This window comes from Rhincodon typus, chromosome 8 (genome assembly GCF_021869965.1).
Source record: "Rhincodon typus isolate 14 chromosome 8, sRhiTyp1.1, whole genome shotgun sequence".
Lineage (NCBI taxonomy): Eukaryota > Metazoa > Chordata > Chondrichthyes > Orectolobiformes > Rhincodontidae > Rhincodon > Rhincodon typus.
The window spans coordinates 62961356-62980987 of NC_063339.1; the positions used below are offsets into that span (position 1 = coordinate 62961356).

Here is a 19632-nt window from a genome sequence, read left to right on the forward strand (position 1 = left end):
CCGACCAACCTCCGGATCCAACGCATCATCCTCCGACACTTCCGCCATCTGCAATCCGACCCCACCACCAAAGACATCTTTCCCTCCCCACCCTTATCTGCTTTCCGGAGGGACCACTCTCTCCATGACTCCCTTGTCCGCTCCACACTCCCCTCCAGCCCTACCACACCCGGCACTTTTCCCTGCAACCGCAGGAAGTGCTACACCTGCCCCCATACCTCCTCCCTCAACCCCATCCCAGGCCCCAAGAAGACTTTCCACATCCAGCAGATGTTCACCTGCACATCTGCCAATGTGGTATACTGCATCCGCTGTACCCGTTGTGGCCTCCTCTACACTGGGGAAACCAAGCGGAGGTTCGGGGACCACTTTGCAGAACACCTATGCTCGGTTCGCAATAAACAACTGCACCTCCCAGTCGCGAACCATTTCAACTCCCCCTCCCATTCCTCAGACGATATGTCCATCCTGGGCCTCCTCCAGTGCCACAATGACGCCACCCGAAGGTTGCAGGAACAGCAACTCATATTCTGCTTGGGAATCCTGTAGCCCAATGGTATCAATGTGGATTTCACAAGCTTCAAAATCTCCCCTCCCCCTACCGCATCCCAAAACCAGTCCAGCTCGTCCCTGCCTCCCTAACCTGTTCTTCCTCCCACCTATCACCTCCTCCCACCTCAAGCCGCACCCCCATCTCCTACCTACTAGCCTCATCCCGCCCCCTTGACCTATCCGTTCTCCCTGGACTGACCTATCCCCTCCCTAACTCCCCACCTACACTCACCTTTACTGGCTCCATCCCCGCCTCCTCGACCTGTCCGTTTCCTCTCCACCTATCCTCTCCTGTATCCATCTTCTATCCGCCTCCCCCTCTCTCCCTATTTATTTCAGAACCCCCTTCCCCTCCCCCATTTCTGATGAAGGGTCTAGGCCCAAAACGTCAGCCTTTCTGCTCCTATGATGCTGCTTGGCCTGCTGTGTTCATCCAGCTCTGCACCTTGTTGTCGAGGAAATTTTTTGCTTGCCGTCTAGATTGCCCCAGTGTGACTGGAGCCCATAGATGGAACAACGGTGACCACCTAGTGATAGTCCAGAATAAATCCTCTGGGCTGCATGGAGCACAGCAGCAAACCAACTTGTGAAAGCACATCCCCCTCTGCGCTAATGCCTCAGTCATTTTAGTCATGGTATATTCTGATCGATTTGCAAGTTTACAGAGGGCGCCTCCATCCTAAGGCACCACCTCCAGCACCACAGTACATCTCTCTCATTGGAGCTGTCAGCTGCTCAGAGCTTCTAGATGGAGTTACCTATTAGCTGGCACCTTGGAAATTTCCTCCAGGGTCCCACCACAATCACCTTCAGGATCCTGAAATGGGATTCAGCATGAGGTTCAGGATACTGCAACTGAAATTCAGCCTGTTATTTCCTAAAAATACATTCTGTTATTGATTCTTATTATTTCAATATTATGTGTTCATTACTGATTTAATATTTTGGTCTTAGGAATTCATCATTTTTAAGATTGTTGTTCTTTTTCTTTAAATGCTTCATTAATAAACCATTTTCTCACATTCTTCTCCTCTCCCTTGAACCCTAAAATCATTGATCCACAGTTATTGTTCGTGAATATGGTAAGTACACGGTTTGAATACTTATTTTTGAATGGCACAACTGACAAAATGTGGACTGGAAAAAAAATGTTAATCATGGATATGCTTAGTCCATGATAGGTCAATGGAAGTACAAATATAAGGTTTTTTTTCTGGTCCATTAAAATTGCTTATTGTGTGGCTTGCATTTAAGATAACATTTGGATACGTTCGTATGTTAGAATTCTTGGAACAGAAGTTACTGATGAAGAATGCACTTAAAAATAAAGTTGAATACAAAGGTTATATGTTCTTTAAACAATATTTTGTTTTTGATTTTAAAACCTTTCTAGAACACTTACATGCTTCTTTTTGAAAAGCATCAAAATACAAAATTTATATTTGCATTAACATTGCATTTGTGTTTTTATTGTTATCCAGACAATGACTACATAAATCATTATAAGTTAAGCTTGTGTGAGAATGTGCAAGAAACCTGATTGTGAAATAAATTTTCGCTGTGAAAAAGTTAGTCTGAAACAATGTCTTGCCATAAATTGACTTCTGTGAAATTATTTGTGTTATTTGAAGACCAATGCAAAACACATTAAAGTGGTGTAATGTGGAATGAACTTGTTTTAGTGTTGTGTGAGATTGTTAACCTCCATGATTTACTAAATACTGATTATATTTGATTTCTGTAATGGCATACCAAATGCTGGGATTTCTTTCACTATGTACGATCACTTTCTTTAATATTCTCAGGTGACAAAGTATTGCAGAATGATGAATTTACTCGGGATTTGTTTCGGTTTTTGCAACTGTTATGTGAGGGACATAACGATGGTGAGTTTAGTTCTGGCATCTGAAGTTCATCACAATGACCTTCATAATGCAAATTTTAAAAAAGCACAAAAGACAAATATAATTTTCATGCTATCCTTATTTGTTCACAGTAAAGATGACTTTGAGTTAGTGCAATAATGCTTTAAGTTACCATTCTTTTCTCAGAGTTCATGCCAAAGTTGATTCATTTTGAATGGTAATGTATTTATTTCCAATTATACTATACAAGAAAGTGGTTTACTATGTGCTACAATCATGCAATAATATTCTACACTAGTGTGGTACATTCTGTTTTCCCTCCATTTCTTTCTGAGAGATACTTGCTCTTCACAGTATTAAGTAGTGATTTAATGCAGAGTATTTCTTGCTATGTTACAAAATCTACCAATGATGACATACCTTATGACTTGTTGACAAATGAGAGAAAAGACGAAACAGACTACTAAGGGATAGCCAATGGAACTTAATATATCATGTAGATGTAAGACTGGCTCCCTTAAAAGCTTGCCTGGTTTAACAAGGTCACAAGAGGGGCTCTTATTGGGCAGAAAGCCCTGGTTCATGTGCTACCTGCCACAACATCCAAACAGATAAACTAAAAATAATTAACAAAGTAGCTGAATTACACTGATTAGGAAATTCCTGAGATTACACTGCATTAGTTAATGCCAGCCTTATTAATTATGTAAATGCGCTGGATGGTCCTGGCATTCTTGGGAGAAAGGTAAAATCAGCACATGTTCCTGCTGCTAATCCCTATCCAAGGACATGCAAATATTTCTCTCGTACTCTGTTTTCTGGAGCACGTCTGAAAACGATTTATACCATCTGAAGACAGGATCATGTTACACCTCATGTAGTTGGGTAGCCTGCAGATAACTCCTGTCATGGCATAAGCAAGTCATTTAAGAAAAGTGTCTACAGGCATTCATCTCACAAGGAACGTACCCAGAAAGGAATCAATGCTGTCAGGACAGATGAAGAGGAGAATATGTATATAATATAATAAACAAAAAGGACAAATTATAAATCCTGTCTACGTGGGAAGTATTATTAATGAAGCAAAATATATAGAAGACTTGGATCTGTTTATTAATCCTTTACATAGTTTCTAATCAATCATTATCAAATAAACTACTCAAATATTATACATTTTGAGCATTTTAGTTAGTTGTATCAAATTATTCTAATCTGATGTGGATCACTGGTCATAGACATTAGATGCATTTTTAAAAATTATATTTTCAAAAGCACAGTAATTTATTAAAGATCATCGAAAAACCACCAAGAAATAATCTGAGACTTTGAATTTGCAGTTCTAAAGAACTGAGTATCATTGGAGGAAAGAAGACTGAGGGAGACGTGACGCAAGTCAGTAAAATGCTATGAAGCATAAATGGTTTAGCTGCAAGCCTGTCTTTTGACATTGATTGAAAGCACAGATTTAACGTTAACAGGCCTGAAGCAAAGCTAAATCTTAGATTAGTTCCTCCACATTGAGGCGTATCTGTGGAAGTGACTCCCAGTAAAATTATTTAATTAATGAACTCCTTTCAAAAAAATAGTGTATAAATACCTGTAGAAAATTGAATGTCGTTTGGAGGTTAGGCATAGTTCAGTTTTCATTTCTTCTACTCATATGTTCATCTGTAACTGTCTGGATCAGTGACCCTTCGGACTGAGAAACGCAAAGCCAATTACTATTCTGCCAAAAACGGAACTGTAAATAGGTGCATATGACCAAATCTTCCACAACCCCCATTCCACACATCAGGAGCTGAGTAGGATCTGTGGTTAGCAAACACCTTCTGTCTCCTTTGTCTGCTAATTAACCTTAGCACAAGCTTTTTCCATTTTGATGACATAACCGTTGGTGATGATGAATTCGCATTGCATTTATAATCTAGTGTTTATGCTAATTCTAAAATCAGTCAATAATTAAATGATACTAAGAAAATGAAACACTTGCAAGCTTTTCATCAGGCCTCATCAGGGCAGATGCACAAATATCAAATGTCAAAAGGAACAATAATTGCTAAGAATTTTTAAATTTTCTTATTTTTGTGTCTGTAATGATGAGTGCAAGACAAAACACTTATGCAGCATGACTCTTTTCTTCAGCAGGACTCAAGTTCTCTAATACCAAGCAACTAAAACTGTACTAATTTAATATAATGTATGAAATGAAACAGAAGATGCTGGGAATACTCAGTAGGTGAGACAGCATCTGTGGAGAAAAACAGTGTTCGTGTTTGAAGTCAATGGTCTTTCATTTGTTCTGGTGAAAACCTTAAAGACACGGCCTCCGTACCATATGTATGTGAGGGTCCCAACACCTTAGCAAACGTTGGCTGGCCAGCACCTGTCCCTACTCCGGTAAAACCAGAAGAGCACAGGTTCAAGGCGACTTGGTTTAGATACAAATTAGGAACAGTAGCTGGCCATTCACCCATTGACTATGCTCCATCCTTCAATAAGATCTTGTCTGATCTGACCGTGGTCTCCGCTCCCTGTTACCCTTAGACTGCCATGATAGTCAAGAAGCTAGCTAGCTCTTCCTTAAAAATATTCAATGACCCTGCCTCCTCCACAGACTTATAGCTGTACAAAAGTAAACATTTCTCCTCATCTCCATCTTAAATGAGGGAGATCCATTATTTTTAAACTGTGCCCCTTAGCCGTACTCTCCCCCAAAAGAGGAAACATCCTCTCAACATCCACCCTTTGAGATCTTGAATGATTCACACCTCTCATTTTTTTTAAACTCCAACGGTTACATGTCCAGCTTGCCCCACTTTTTCTCAAAAAAAACCCATCCCTCCCATCCGGGGTATCAGTCAAATGAACCTTCCCTGAACTGTTCCTAATAAATTGATATCTTTTCTTAAAAAGAAGTAACCAAAATGGTGCATAGTACTCCAGATGTGGTCTCACTAATGCCCTATACAGCTCAAGAAAAATGTTCCTACTTTTATATTCTATTTGCCTTTTTAATCACTTGCTATACCTGCCTACTAACATTTTGTTGTTCAATGTACCAGGACACCTAAATTCTTCCATACCTCAGAATTCTGCAATCTCTTTCTATTAATACAATATACTGAGTTTCTATTCCTTCTGCCAAAGTGGAGAACTTCACATTTACCCACATTATATTCCATCTGCTAAACTTTTACCCACTCATTTAACCTCTTACAGGCCTTATTATGTTCTTTTAGCAAACTAATCCCTCTCCTGTGTATCATCAGCAAATTTAAATACCAATAATTTGATACCTTCAACCAACTCATTGAGCTAAATTGTAAATAGTTAACTCCTGAATACTGATCTCTGTTGCACTCTAATTGTCATATCTTGCTTACCTGAAAATTACCCATTTGTGTGTGCGCTCTTTGATTCCTGGTAGCGAATCCCCTATCTGTGTTAATTTGATATTATGAGACCTTATCCCTTTTTCAGCATGACTTATTATTTTCACAAAAAATTTCAATAAATAAAAATAAAATAAATTTCCTTTTCACAGGTTGAAATGTTTTAAAATAGTAATTTCCTTTGTTAAGCAAAGCCTAACTCTAACCCATGCACAAAAGATTTGGCATGAAAGAAGAAATTTTTAAGTCTAACTCAATGTCATTTATGATGTTGCAAGAGAGGGCTGAAATCTTGGCATGTTAACTGTCCTTCTGCACATGCACACTTGGTTTGGGACTCTAAGCACAGTTCACTCATGCTCCTGAGTGGCCCAGATTCTGAAGAATCTGTTGCAGAGAAACCAGGGGTGGGACGTAGCAAAGTACATTGCCTTGCCAAGTTTGCAAAATGAAACCTATCACGCTTGAAACTGCCTGCTGCTTGTGCCTTAACCTGGAGCCTGAATCACAGTAGTGCATCCATTAGGGAGCCACATATTGCTACTGTGATTAAAACAGCAATCAATTCACAATTGTTTCATGCAGCACCATAAATTGTAAGCTTACAACTCATCAACATACTAGTAGCTATTATCAAATACTGTGAAGGTTAACTATATAAGGTCTCAGGACACTGCTGTGATTAAAGCAGTAATCAATCCACAATCTAAGTACAAAGATTATAGCAACACTTCTATTAGGATTAATAAAAACAAGCAGTAATTAATCCATAGGATTAAAAATTGCTATTGAGGTTAACTAGAGAACAAATTCAAATTTAACATACCAAATCTAAGCAACTTCAGGGACTAACATAGCTGTTGGAACCTCAGGCCCCAGCTTCATGCAGCTTCAGGGATCTCATAGAAACATATAAAATTATGAGGAGAATAGATAAAGTAGGAGCAGGGAGGTTGTTTTCATGTCCTACTTTCACCTGCCTTGGGGGCATAGGCTCAAAATGAGGGGGAGTAGATTTAGGATTAATTTGATGAACTTCTTTACAAAAAAGGATGTGATTATGCGGAATTCTCTGCCTAGTGAAGCAGTTGGGGCTACCTCGTTGAATGTTTTTAAAGCAAAGATGGATAGGTTTTTGAACAGTAAGAGAATTAAGGCGAGACCACGAAAAGATCAGCCATGATCTTACTGAATGGCAAAGCAGGCTCGACGGGCCAGATGGCCTCTTACTGATTCTATTTCTTATGTTCTTACGTTCTGGTAAGTTAGAAAGGTAGTAATGTAAAGCATTTTCAGTTGCAGTAATGTAATTTTATAAAGAGCTCACATCTGAGATTAAAGAAGCCACTAATGAGAATTATAAGCCAAATATTAATCCATATTTGCTCATGTTTTTGGAAAAAAAGAGAACTCATTTTAAACCAAGCTTCTTGATTATTTTAAGAGTTTGCCTCTTGACTTATGAAATGGTGAAGTTAGCATCTGTGCAAACCTACTCACTTTAGGGAGGTCAAGTTACTACCATCAATTCAGAAGCTCTCATTTCAAGACATTAACTCCTGAAGGTTGCCAAAGATATATTTTTCATTCCCTTTTGAAGCTCAACCTGGAACAGAAGAAATTGATCTTGTAAGGCCAAATAAAATGACCAATCTCATATTGAATTAAAAACACAAAGGTACTATGGACTAATCCCTGGAGTGCGTACACATTCATCCGCTATTTCCAGAGCAAAGCAATCCATTATCAGGAAGTATTGCTGGTGAGATAATCTAAATAGCTTTGCAAATAAAACTTAAAAGGCCATTTGTCTTATCCAATCTTGGAGAGTCTTAACATAAGGATAATTAAAATGTGTAGGTTTCAAATAGGATTGTGTTCTTTATCAAGTTCTTAAGTTTGGGGGTGAACATCAGGAATGCTGCTCAGAGAAAAAATGAAAATGTGCCATTAATAATAAAATAATGTTCTTATTTTGGGCTAGAAAGGAGTACCTCCATCAGATGAATTTCCATTCATGAGGGAAATTTGTTTAACTCTCTTGCCTATTAATCTAATGAAGGGCATGTTGAGCCCTCATTAACAATCATCATGTTTTCATACTTCAACACTGAAACTGAACACAAACTCATTCACTATTTTCTATACAATTTTTCAAAGCACAATTATATATTCTCTGATTCATTAAAGATTTTTATTTTAAATTGTAGATTTCCAGAATTATTTGAGAACTCAAATAGGAAACACGACAACAGTGAATATTATTATCAGCACTGTTGACTACCTGCTACGCCTTCAGGTAATACCAAAATAATGCAATGAATTTTTGTGAAATTTAGAACAAACTGGTTAATTCAAGTGTTGCTGAAAAAAGTTGTTCTGTCAAAGCTTTTATCTTGTATTCATCAGGACAGATGAAAAGAATATCAAATTTCAAAGGGAGCAACAATTTACACAAATGAGAAAAGGGTGCTGATTTGTTGGCAAGCCAATACTGAAAAAGCTTTGGCACCATTTTTTTCAGCAATATTCAAGGTCCATTATACCAAATTAAAATGATTAATACTTATCAACTATTTGTACCTAAGAACAAATAATTTCTTGATTGTCATTTGCTAATCTGTTGACTTTCTAACTATAACTAATGCACAACCATCTTTTAAATTTGGTTATTATAGACAAGTGAACTTCACTATATTTGCAGAACACTCCTCCAATGCAATATAATATTATGGATCTCTATTAGGGGAAATTAAAAACTATTCAAGAATGCAGTCTAGTAGAAAAAGGTAGAACTTATTTTAAGGATTGTTGCTGTATTTAATTGTTCATTGTGCAGAACTGTAGTTGGCTGCTTGATTAGGGTTTTCTGTATTCAAATGCTTTCCTGCTCCCAAGAGCTGTAGGAGAATTGGAAATCCATGCACCCATTCTTGTGACTGTGCTGTGTTCTCTTGAAATGAGAAACTTGATTTTTAGCACGCGTCACTAAGTAATGTTAATGTTTCACAAAAGCAAACAAAATTCAAGCCCAAAGAAAGGAACAGAAATGGACAAAATTCTGAGCATTTTAACACTACTCACTCAATATTAAGAGGATTCAGAAATGTTATATTAAATTGTAATCCAGAAAGAAAGCTGATACAACTCATCTCTTGTTAAATTCCAGGAGTCAATCAGTGATTTCTATTGGTATTACTCAGGAAAAGATGTCATGGACGGACAAGGCCAGCGCAATTTCTCAAAAGCATTAGCTGTGGCGAAACAAATCTTCAACTCACTTACTGAGTATATTCAGGTAAAACTTTAACTTCCTTACACATGTCCTGCAAAAAAAAAGCTCGTTATATATCAGACTAATTCCATGGGCTGAATGTACCAGGGCGCTATTGTCACTGCCACCCAGGTTAGAAAATCAGAGGTTGCAGCTTTCCAGTACTAGCAGTGCCATCAGGAGAACATCGGTGCAGAAAGATGCACTGCGTGGAGCCTGGAGCCAGAGTACACCTGGGGGTCTTGCCAAGTTGGCAGTCCGCTGCAAGTGAGGTGGAGGGATATGGGTAGACAAGCTTCGTAGAGAAGTGCATCTGATGAAGAGGGGATGGATGTTAGACTTTTAGTGATGTTGGGGGAATCCCTCTGATATGCATTCTCCTTATTTCCCACCAGCCTGTGCAGAGAAAGCTGCCAGGTGGGAGGTTTGGCATGAGGATCTCTGCCCATTGTGCCACCACCGTGATTTGACCAATAAAGCCCAGAAGTGGGCATTAATTAGCCACGGGTGGGAGGCTACCCCACCACACTCACCCTATTGCTGGTAAAATTGCAGCAGGTGGACAGCGGACATAGTGCCCACAGCATTTTGTGGGTGCCACCCGTGTCTGCATACCTCCCACTGTGGAGCAGTAAAATTCAGCCCCATATTTGTGGGTAGATTGTGGAATGCTGAAACTTGATAAGTTATACATGATTGGAACAATCAGAGGCATGAACAAATGTTTGTGTGGATCACCAAGCCAAATGGATCATCTGATCAGCCAGTCAACTAGTGACTGTACAGTTTGACAGAACACCAGCTGATTGGAGCCTTGGCTTCATGCATATTGTGCTCAACACTTTACGTGTATGTACATTGGATGGCACTTTGCTTTTACACCTTAAAGACATGAAATTTGGAATCAGAATTGTAGAAATTCTTTCCAAACCATTTGCTATTTGATTCATTTAATCTGTGCCAATCATACAGTGGGCTGGATGGCCTCCTAGTTCACCATGAGTAAAACTCCCAGCCTAATTCTACTTTGAAACTCTTGAAAGTTACTGCTTTCAAGTACCTGCCTATGTAATCAAGGTCGTATTATTGTTCGATTTATTTAATTCTTTGATTCAAAGATAAGAATTGAGTCTAATATACTCCTTATTCAGAAACCTTAATTCAGATGTGTGTGGAACAACAGTGTTGGTACTCCAGTTGGAATTGCAATATGGAAAAGCAAAGGTAATTGCTGGTCCATGTCCACTGAGGCTGTGAAAGATAATCTCAGAGAGTTCTAAGTTTTAACATGAAAAATAGACTCTGAAAGGCAGGATCTTATGGTGAACCTTGGCAAAACCTTCAGGTCTCATTTAAATTAAGATGTGCCGCATTGTGCTCTGAACTCTAAGACACATTACGGATTCACCGGGATGCTGTCTGATAGAAGGAAATACAAATACAAAGGAAAACTTAATAACATTGTATTTTTAATTAGAAAATTGCAGTTCACAGAGGTGCTTGTCATCGACATGTTTCAAGTTATGAAAGGATATGGCAAACAGAAACAGGTTGTTTGCAATAGTGAAGAACCTAGGTAAAAGAAAGGATTGTAGATAAAAAGATTATATGTGTGAGGTTTAAAACAAAAGTCAAGACTTTCTTCACACAGAGAAAAGATAATATTGATTTATTTAAATTAGATTGATTTCCTTCAGAAAATAATGTTTTGAAACATGACATTGGAAAAACTTGCATGTAAGTGGCACTTTTCTTGACCTCAGGATGTTTCAAAGCACCATGTACATGATGAAGCACTTTTAAATGACAGTTGTTGTTGTACTGTATGAAAGGTGACGATGCAGCAATTTTTACATTGTAAGGTCCCACAGTCAGCCATGTGAGAAGGACCAGATGAGCCGTTTCTGGTGATTTTAGCTGAGGGGTGTACTTTTTTGTCTCATTTACTCATGAGTCACTGGTTGGGCAGTATTTCTTTCCCGTCCTTGGTTGCCTTTGAAAGGTGGTAGTGAGCTGCCGCCTTGAATGCTTCCATATACTGTAAGTTGACCCACAGTTACCATTGGAAGGAAATTCCAGGATGTTGAACCAGTGCCAGTAAAGGAACAGTAATGTATTTTCAAGTCAAGATGGTGAGGGGCTGGATTGGAGCTTGCAATTGGTTGTGCTCCCATGTGTCTGCTGCCCTTGTCCTTTTAGATGGTAAGTGCTATCTAAGGATCTTTGGTGAATTTCTGCAGTGCATCTTCTGGATGATACACACTGCTGCTACTGAGTGTCAGTGGTGGGAGGAAGTGGATGCTTGTGGATATAGTGCCTATCAAGCGGGCTACTTTGTCTTGGATGCTGCCAAGCTTCTTGAGTGTTGTTATTCTTGAGCATAGAACTCCTTGCTCTTCAGTGAATGAATGTCATGAGGTCTTCAACATCCAGCCAAGAGGGATGATGACCTTCAATTAATCTTATCCAAAAGCCAGTACCTTAGAAAGTGTACCACTCCCTTAGCACTGCACTGGACCATTAGCCTCAATTTAGTTCTCAGAACTCTGGACAGGACAGAAATCCAAAATCTTTGAACTCTTAGGAAGAGTGCTAACTAGTGAATCATAAAACTCACCAAAGGTACATACACTGACACCTACGTATTGGTTTCTGAAGGAGTTTCATTTAAGGTTAGCTTCTGTTTGAATTACAGAAAGAAATAAAAAGAAACATTTCTATAACATCAATCATATCTTAAGGACATGTTTCCCAGCCAGCAAATAACTTCTTTAAAGTGCTAAATAATAGCAAAAATAATATGGAGGGAGGTCTTGTGGCGCGGTGAATGCCTCTGAGCCAGAGCTGCAGGTTCAAGTCCTGTTTGGGCTGACTGGCCTGCTTTTGCGTTGTCATTTTAATGTATTCACTGCATTTCACTTTAACATGTTCAGCGTACTTCTATAACTTTAAAAATCTGGATTTTTATTTTGCATTCTTCAATGTTTAAGGTGTGTAATGTAATCAGCGAGAAGCAAAGTAATTAATAAAGTAACACATCCAAAAATGCTTCAAGTTTTGTCATCGGCATCCTATGCTGAGATCTATCCATCTGATTTTGCCTGTGTAGGGCCCTTGCATTGGTAACCAGCAGAGTCTAGCCCACAGCAGGCTCTGGGATGCAGTGGTTGGTTTCCTTCATGTCTTTGCTAATATGCAAATGAAGCTTTCTCAGGTATGTTCCCCACTACATCACTGATAAACACAGTAATATTGTAAAATAGGCTAAAATTGCATGTAACCCCAGGATATCCACTTAATTATGAGTTAAAAGTGCTGCACATACAAACTTTTTTCTTCCAGATCACATCTGTTAAATACATGAAACATGACACTGAGCTGTCCTGAAATAAAGCCCATAATTTGTGTGTTTTTATTTTAAAATTTGGGGTTGATAAGATGATGATGAGTGTTGACAGCTATTCTGTTACTGAATACTAAAGTGGACTACGACATTTCTATTTTTAAAAATTTGGCGTCAGTATAATGTGCAAACAGAGTCCTTGCTGCATTATAATTTCAGGGAACCTCAAGTGAGCAGATATGGAATAAAGAGCCATTAGATAACGATTAGTTCAGCAAGGACCTGAAATTAAGTCTCAGTTGTTCCTGGTTAATATGGTCTGATGTAATACAAAAGTCTTTAGATCAGGAAGGGACCATTGTCAGTTATGTCGCAAATTCATCATACTGATCATTTATAACAACAATTAAGAATGCAGTAGGACTGTTTAATCCAGTGAATTTTGTGAGGATTAACACCAAATTTCTTGGATCCAGCATAAAAGTAAATTGGTGCTGTGTCACAGCATCTATATATAACTGTTCATTTTTTTCCTGTTGCCAAATTTAATGTCTATCCTTTATGGAATTGACAGCATTTCTATGTAACCCTATGGTAGAGATATTCAGATGTTGTACCAATCAAATAAGTTCCTTGGGATTATCCTGGTTAGAGGGAAAGTGTCGCTTGACCTTGGCTCTGAAGTGGCCTAACAAGGCACTGAAGTGTGTGAGGGCTTGGGTGAGGGGCGACACCCTTGTGTCAAACTCAGTTTGTATCTCAGTTGTATCAAACTGCTATAGAAAAAAGTCAATGACGAGTTAAACTTGGTGTGCTGCCCAGCACTGAGGTAGGCACCAGAAACAACAGTAGTCTTTGTCCATAAATTCTGTTGAGTTAGTTCTTGTTGATCTTAAAGTCTTTTTCCCTGGCTTCCCTCTTCCAAATGCTTCAACTGGGTTGCAAAACGCACAAAGTGGTGAGTTCACTTGTAAAATGTGTCTGATTTATGAATAAGAATCAGGGCTTCTAATAACAGCTAAAGGAAAGATAAACTATTTTATTCAGATTTGAAGCAAATTTTGTGAAATGAGAAAGTATGATTTTGGAGAGTAGTTGACGTTTGAAGTGCAGCAAGGACAAATATTTCACCACAATTACTTCATGAACAGTTTACCGTTCCAGACAACACGGGACAACATCGTCAAAAATGTGCTCAATGGAAACATCTGGGGGAGTTTTAACTCTACCATTAGCCCTTTCCCAGCCTCCCCTCATCACCACCACTCCCCATTAAAACCATCCCCCACCTCCACTATAGTTAAATCTCTGAAGGTCCTTATTTCTCCAACCCATGGGTTTTATTGACTGTTCTAATTCTAGGTTGTTTTAAGGTAACAAGGCAAGAGATCCTCATGGCACAGCATTGAAATTCCTTTTGACCTAATTTGATATTTTTGTACAGCGAAGGAATTTACATTCATATTTTGCTAAGATTGTTTTGACTCCTCTTGCAGAAAGCATTTTACAGTCATTTAACATAATCTTCATCCAGGGCTTAAATGTTTTTGTATGTTAAAATATTATGATCTTGAAAGATTTTGATAGATTTTAGCTTCTAAGCAATTCTTCTCCTCTTTTGGCCTTTCCAAGTGTCAAATCACATTACAAAAGATAACTAAATAGCTGAAGGCTTGTTTCATTCCCTTTAAATAAAAATAGATGAATAAAAAAGTAAAATGTTTACTTTTGGATTGTAGGATTCCAGCCAGATTGAATTGCTGAAACAATTGTTGGATCTCCAGAAGGATATGGTGGTGATGCTGTTGTCACTGCTGGAAGGTTAATTTTTTTTTGCACGTTGTACAGTTTTAGAGCTTTAGTTAGCATCTGGTCCAATAATAGTAGCATGTTTAGCCATTGCTGTAAATACTATTTCCTGCCAAATTTTTGCATTTCTTATGTTTTACATATTAAAGTACATCCAGTTCCACAGCATTTTAAGATGCTACACTAAATGTAACCATTTAATTAAAACGATAGCTGTGGGACTATAAAAATCATCATTCTATTCTATTAATGATTGCCACCCAAATTGAAGGTACACAAGCTTGTCATAGTCTCTGTTTTGAGTTTAAATCATTTTGGGTAATGATTTGAATGTGGATGAGCTATACCTGGAAAAAATACTCAGAAAAGTGCACTTATTTTTGTTAAATATAATTATATAATTTTCATATTTTTAATGGACAGAAAATTTCTCATAAATTGACTTATTGATTTCAAATTTTAAACACTTTGTTTCAGGAATTAGTTCATTCAAACTTTGTGTTTGTGTCTATTTAAATTTATTGTGCTGTTCTCTCCAATCGTAGGTAATGTCGTAAATGGAACAATAGGCAAACAAATGGTGGATACGCTGGTTGAGTCTTCCAGCAATGTGGAAATGATTCTGAAATTCTTTGATATGTTTCTGAAATTAAAAGAGATAACCAATTCTGATACTTTCAAAGTCTATGACCTAGATAGTAAAGGAATAATGTCCAAAAAGGAATTTCAGAAAGCTTTAGAGAGTCAGAAGAAATACACACAACCTGAAATAGAATTTCTACTGTCTTGTGTTGAAGCTGATGAAAATGATATGTTTAACTACATAGATTTTATTGATCGATTCCATGAACCAGCCAAGGACATTGGTTTTAACGTAGCTGTGTTACTGACCAACTTATCTGAACATATGCCTAATGACAGCCGCCTGGCGACCCTATTACAACCAGCACAAAGTGTGCTCACATACTTTGAACCCTATTTAGGGCGCATTGAGATTATGGGTGCTGCAAAGCGCATAGAAAGGATCTACTTTGAAATCAGTGAATCGAGTAGAACGCAATGGGAGAAACCTCAAGTCAAAGAATCCAAAAGGCAGTTTATCTTCGATGTTGTGAATGAAGGAGGGGAATCAGAAAAAATGGAACTCTTTGTGAATTTTTGTGAGGACACCATATTTGAAATGCAACTAGCATCTGAAATCTCTGAGCCTGATTCAGCCGAGCGAGCCGACGATGAAGAAGATGAACCTAAGCCGACTGAAGAGGAGAGCGATGAAGAGGTTCTTGAATCCTCGAGTGCTTTTGCAGCAGCGTATCATGATTTCAAAACCAGATTGTTTAAGTTTTTCAGCATTTTTACATTTAAAAATATCAGAAGGCAGTACAAAAAAATTAAGAGGATGACAACCATGGAGTTACTAATGGCATTTTTCTCCTTTTTCTGGATGTTGTTGACTAGCCTTGTGTTCTTTGTTTTCAATGTGGTCCAAGGACTTTTCCAGATTGTATGGAGTGCTATGTTTGGTGGTGGCTTAGTTGAAGGTGCCAAAAACATCACTGTCACAGATCTTTTAGCAAGTATGCCTGATCCAACACAACTTGGAATTCATGGAGATGTGGCAGAGTCAGAAAGAGCTGAAATTCCTGAGGCAAGTGTTATCACAGAGCTTGAGACTGTAGTACAAGGTGAGAAAAATGAAGCAGACATGATGCCAGATATATTTGGTACAGGTACAAAAAAAGGAGGCAAAACAGCAAGCGATATGTACGGAGGTCTTGGTGATGTCTCAGAAATTATGGGAGCAGACAGCTCTCCTAGTATTGAGAAAGCATTGCGGCAACAGAAGAAAGCACAGGTAAGTTGTAAAAGTATTTCCCATACTGCAAAACTTTCGACTTCTGAATATTCTAACTTTCCGAAAACTTACAGCCTAAGTGTTTTTGTTGTACTTTACGTTGAATTTCAAGATTGAACAAAAGAGTAAAGCTGAGAATAAAGCAGAGGCTGAGAAGGCTGAGTAAGTTTCGCTTGCAAAATATCGATGCAAAGAATTTCAGTTCAAATTTGAGTTATTGCCAGGTAAGTGATTCCTGGTATGCTCTTACCTTGATAGCACAGAGGATGGTGAGAAGAAGGACAAAGCTAAAGAGGAGCAGCCAGTTGAAAGTGAGGGAAAAGAACAAAAGGAAAGGAAGCAACGCCGTGGACAGAAAAAGAAGCAGCCTGAGGCATTCTTGGCAAATTTCTGGGAGGGACTGGAAATTTATCAAACCAAGATTCTGGTATGTAACTAGCCTGTGCTTTTATATTGTGCATTCAGTACTCTAATATACAATAAAGAAAATTACTTCCAGCTTAAATTTTGGTCAATTTCTCTTTATTAAATGCAGCAATATTAAGAAACCAGGTACTAATACTGGAGTTGTGTAAATTATAGAATCCCTACAGTGTAGGAGTAGACCATTCAGCCCATCATGTCCAAAGAGCATCCCACCCAGACCACCCCCTATAACCCTGCATAACCCATCTAGCCTGCATCCTATGGTTAATTTAGCATGGCCAAATCTACCTAACTTGCACATCTTTGTGATGTGGGAGGAAACCCACATAGACACAGGGAGAATGTCCAAAGCTCACACAGACAGTCGCCCGATGCTGGAATTGAACCCACATCCCTAGCACTGTGAGGCAGCAATGCGAACCACTGAGCCACTGTGCTGCCCAATGACCTCAGATTCACCAGATTGATACTGCACAGGAGGTGACCATTCAGTTAATTTTTTAATTGCAAATATATACTTTATTCACAAAAAAAACTTTATCTATATTCACAGCAGTTCCACATAGTCTTTGCAGATAAAGAAAATCAAAATTGGAATTTGACTTCCCTGCAGTTGCATACATTGCAGTTGCAAAGTAATTACACACATTGAGGCAACAAGAGGGTCAGATGACTGCAAAGACTCTCATTATACTTCATCAGAAAGGCCCTAGAAGGTATTCTTTGCCAAGTGCACATTGGGGACAGCTGCCCCAAGCCTTAGTGCATCCCTCAGCTCAGAATTCTTGTCCTTAGAATGTGCCAGTCTGCATCAGTCAGTTGAGGTCAACTCCTTGCCCTGGAAGACCAACAAGTTTTGGACAGACCAAGGAATGTCTTTCTCTGAGTTGATTGTCCTCCAGACGCAGTCAATGTTTGTCTTGGTGTGTGTCCCAGGGAATAGGCCATAAAGCACAGAGCCCTGCATCACAGAGCTGCTTGATTCAAATCTTTATAAACCACTGTATCTCTCTCCAGACCTTCTATGCAAGGGCACATTCCAGAAGGAGATATGTGACAGTCTGTATATCCCCTGCAACCTCTTCGAGGGCAAAGTGTGGTGATAAACAGAGACCAGACATGCATATAGGATCTGATGGATAGTGCCCTGCTTACCACCAGCTAAGCTATGTCTTGTTGCTTCTGTAAAGTTATGGTGATGAGGCAGTCTACCAAATGATATTGACAGTCTGCTCAGGGAACCACCTGATAGGTTCCATTTTCCACAGGTCTTAAGAACACTATGTGCTGTCCACTTCCTGATGGACTTGTGGTCAAAGGTGTTTTTCTTTGCAAATTTTTCCACACAGAACAGGTGATATGGAATGGTCCAACTACTTGGAGCGTTCCACAGCGCTGAGGTCAGACCATCCTTCATAACACTGGGCACAGATAAAACCTCAGTATGTATTGACACTTAGCGTTTGTGTACCGAGGAGCTGTGCACAGCTTGGTGCAGCCACACAAAAAGGGGGCCATCAGGATGATGGCAGCATTAGGTATGTCTTTTCCCCACTTATCCTGAGCTTTGTACATGGTGTTCCTGCATACACGGTCCATCTTTTACCTCCAGATAAAGTGGTTTGGGTGACTGCAAGTACTGGTTCGGGAGCCGGTCCAGACCTGTGTCAGATACAACAACACCAAGAAGATCTTGTACCTGATGACTAGGTTTTTACCCGGAATGGAGGAGGAACGATGCTGCCATAAGCCCAGTTTCTGCCTCACCTTGTTAATATGCTCCTGTCAAGATTTTGCTCAGCCACCTCGGAACCATGCTCCCAGCATCTTTAGGTAATCTGTCCTGACAGCCATTCAGCTAATTGTGTCTGGGCAGCTCCCCAAATGAACAATGAGAGTTACTGCCATTCCCCCTCCTCCTCTCTGCAATGTTACACATTCCTCCTGTTCAGATAATAGTGGTAAAAATCTGCTGATGTATCCAGAGAATGATTTTGATTACAACTACTGAATTGAGTTGCATTTATTCTTAAAGTAGAAGGAATTCTCTTCTTTTGCAAGAACGTGATAAGTTTCTGTTAACCCGAGATTGTACTATTTCAATACTGCCCAGCTTCCACTCACCTTAGACTTGACCTCAAACAAAAAAAACTTACTTTCTGCATCCTAACTTGAACCAAATATCATTGATCTATCACATTGTGCTTGCTGTAATACATTGGCTCTCCATTCCCTACTGCCTTCAATTTAAAAATCTTATTGTTTTGTTTAAACACGAAGGTATTAAAGGTGGTGGCCAAAGGCAGGTATATGGAGTTAGGCCATCATCTCATTAAATGATGGAACAGGCTCGAGGGACTGAATGGCCAACTCCTGCTCCTATGTGCACGTGCCTTTTATTTGCAGACAGTGACAGGTTGCCAGCTGAATGTCATGGTGATTGAAGACTTAATTTCACTGATTGAAGACAAACCAAATAAACTGCTGTGTCATCTTCAAACACCTGTTAACTGTAGAATATGGATCCATCCACTATCCACCACCCCTCCTGTCCGTCAGTAAGAATCTGGAGATACTCCCATGATTTGAAATGGATATAGCTGGTAGAGAAGTTAATCTTCAATATAAATGTTTTTACAGTATTGAAAGAAGTTCTTCAACATAGTTATTGAAATACGATAAAATAGAAGTCGTGTTAAAACATCAAGTTAAATTGGCCTGAGACTCTGAGTGAATATTGGTATATCACAAATTTATCATTCTTGTTTCAGAATTATTTAGCCAGGAATTTCTACAACCTGAGATTGTTGGCTCTGTTTGTGGCATTTGCTATCAATTTCATTCTGCTCTTCTACAAGGTACTGCAAAGAGTGTGAACTTTGTTCTCCTTCTTTTGATAATGTAATTTTGTAATACATGCTAATATATTCACCACAAGCAATGATGCAAGTATAGAAGAAGGACAAGATAACAGTTCCTTACTGTGTGCAGCAGTACCAAGTTTCTCTGCAATAAATATTAAGGAAGTTCATATCAATTAAGATAAATGGTATTTGTGAGGAGATTTGCCAAATTCTAGTGAAACTTCAAACACAAAGAACGTAAAAGGTTTATTC

At 38.8% G+C, this 19632-nt stretch overlaps 1 protein-coding gene across 1 annotated transcript in view; it reads left to right on the forward strand.

Moving 5' to 3' along the window:
- Positions 1-19392, forward strand: part of ryr3 (ryanodine receptor 3) — a 363324-nt gene extending 343932 nt beyond the window's left edge. The window contains exons 83-92 of the mRNA XM_048600437.1: positions 1617-1634; positions 2358-2438; positions 8020-8108; positions 8979-9107; positions 12193-12297; positions 14166-14247; positions 14781-16090; positions 16203-16252; positions 16349-16517; positions 19288-19392. Of these exons, the coding sequence (XP_048456394.1) occupies positions 1617-1634; positions 2358-2438; positions 8020-8108; positions 8979-9107; positions 12193-12297; positions 14166-14247; positions 14781-16090; positions 16203-16252; positions 16349-16517; positions 19288-19392 (2138 nt within the window). The remainder of the gene's footprint in view (positions 1-1616; positions 1635-2357; positions 2439-8019; positions 8109-8978; positions 9108-12192; positions 12298-14165; positions 14248-14780; positions 16091-16202; positions 16253-16348; positions 16518-19287) is intronic.
- The last annotated feature ends 240 nt before the right edge of the window (positions 19393-19632 follow it).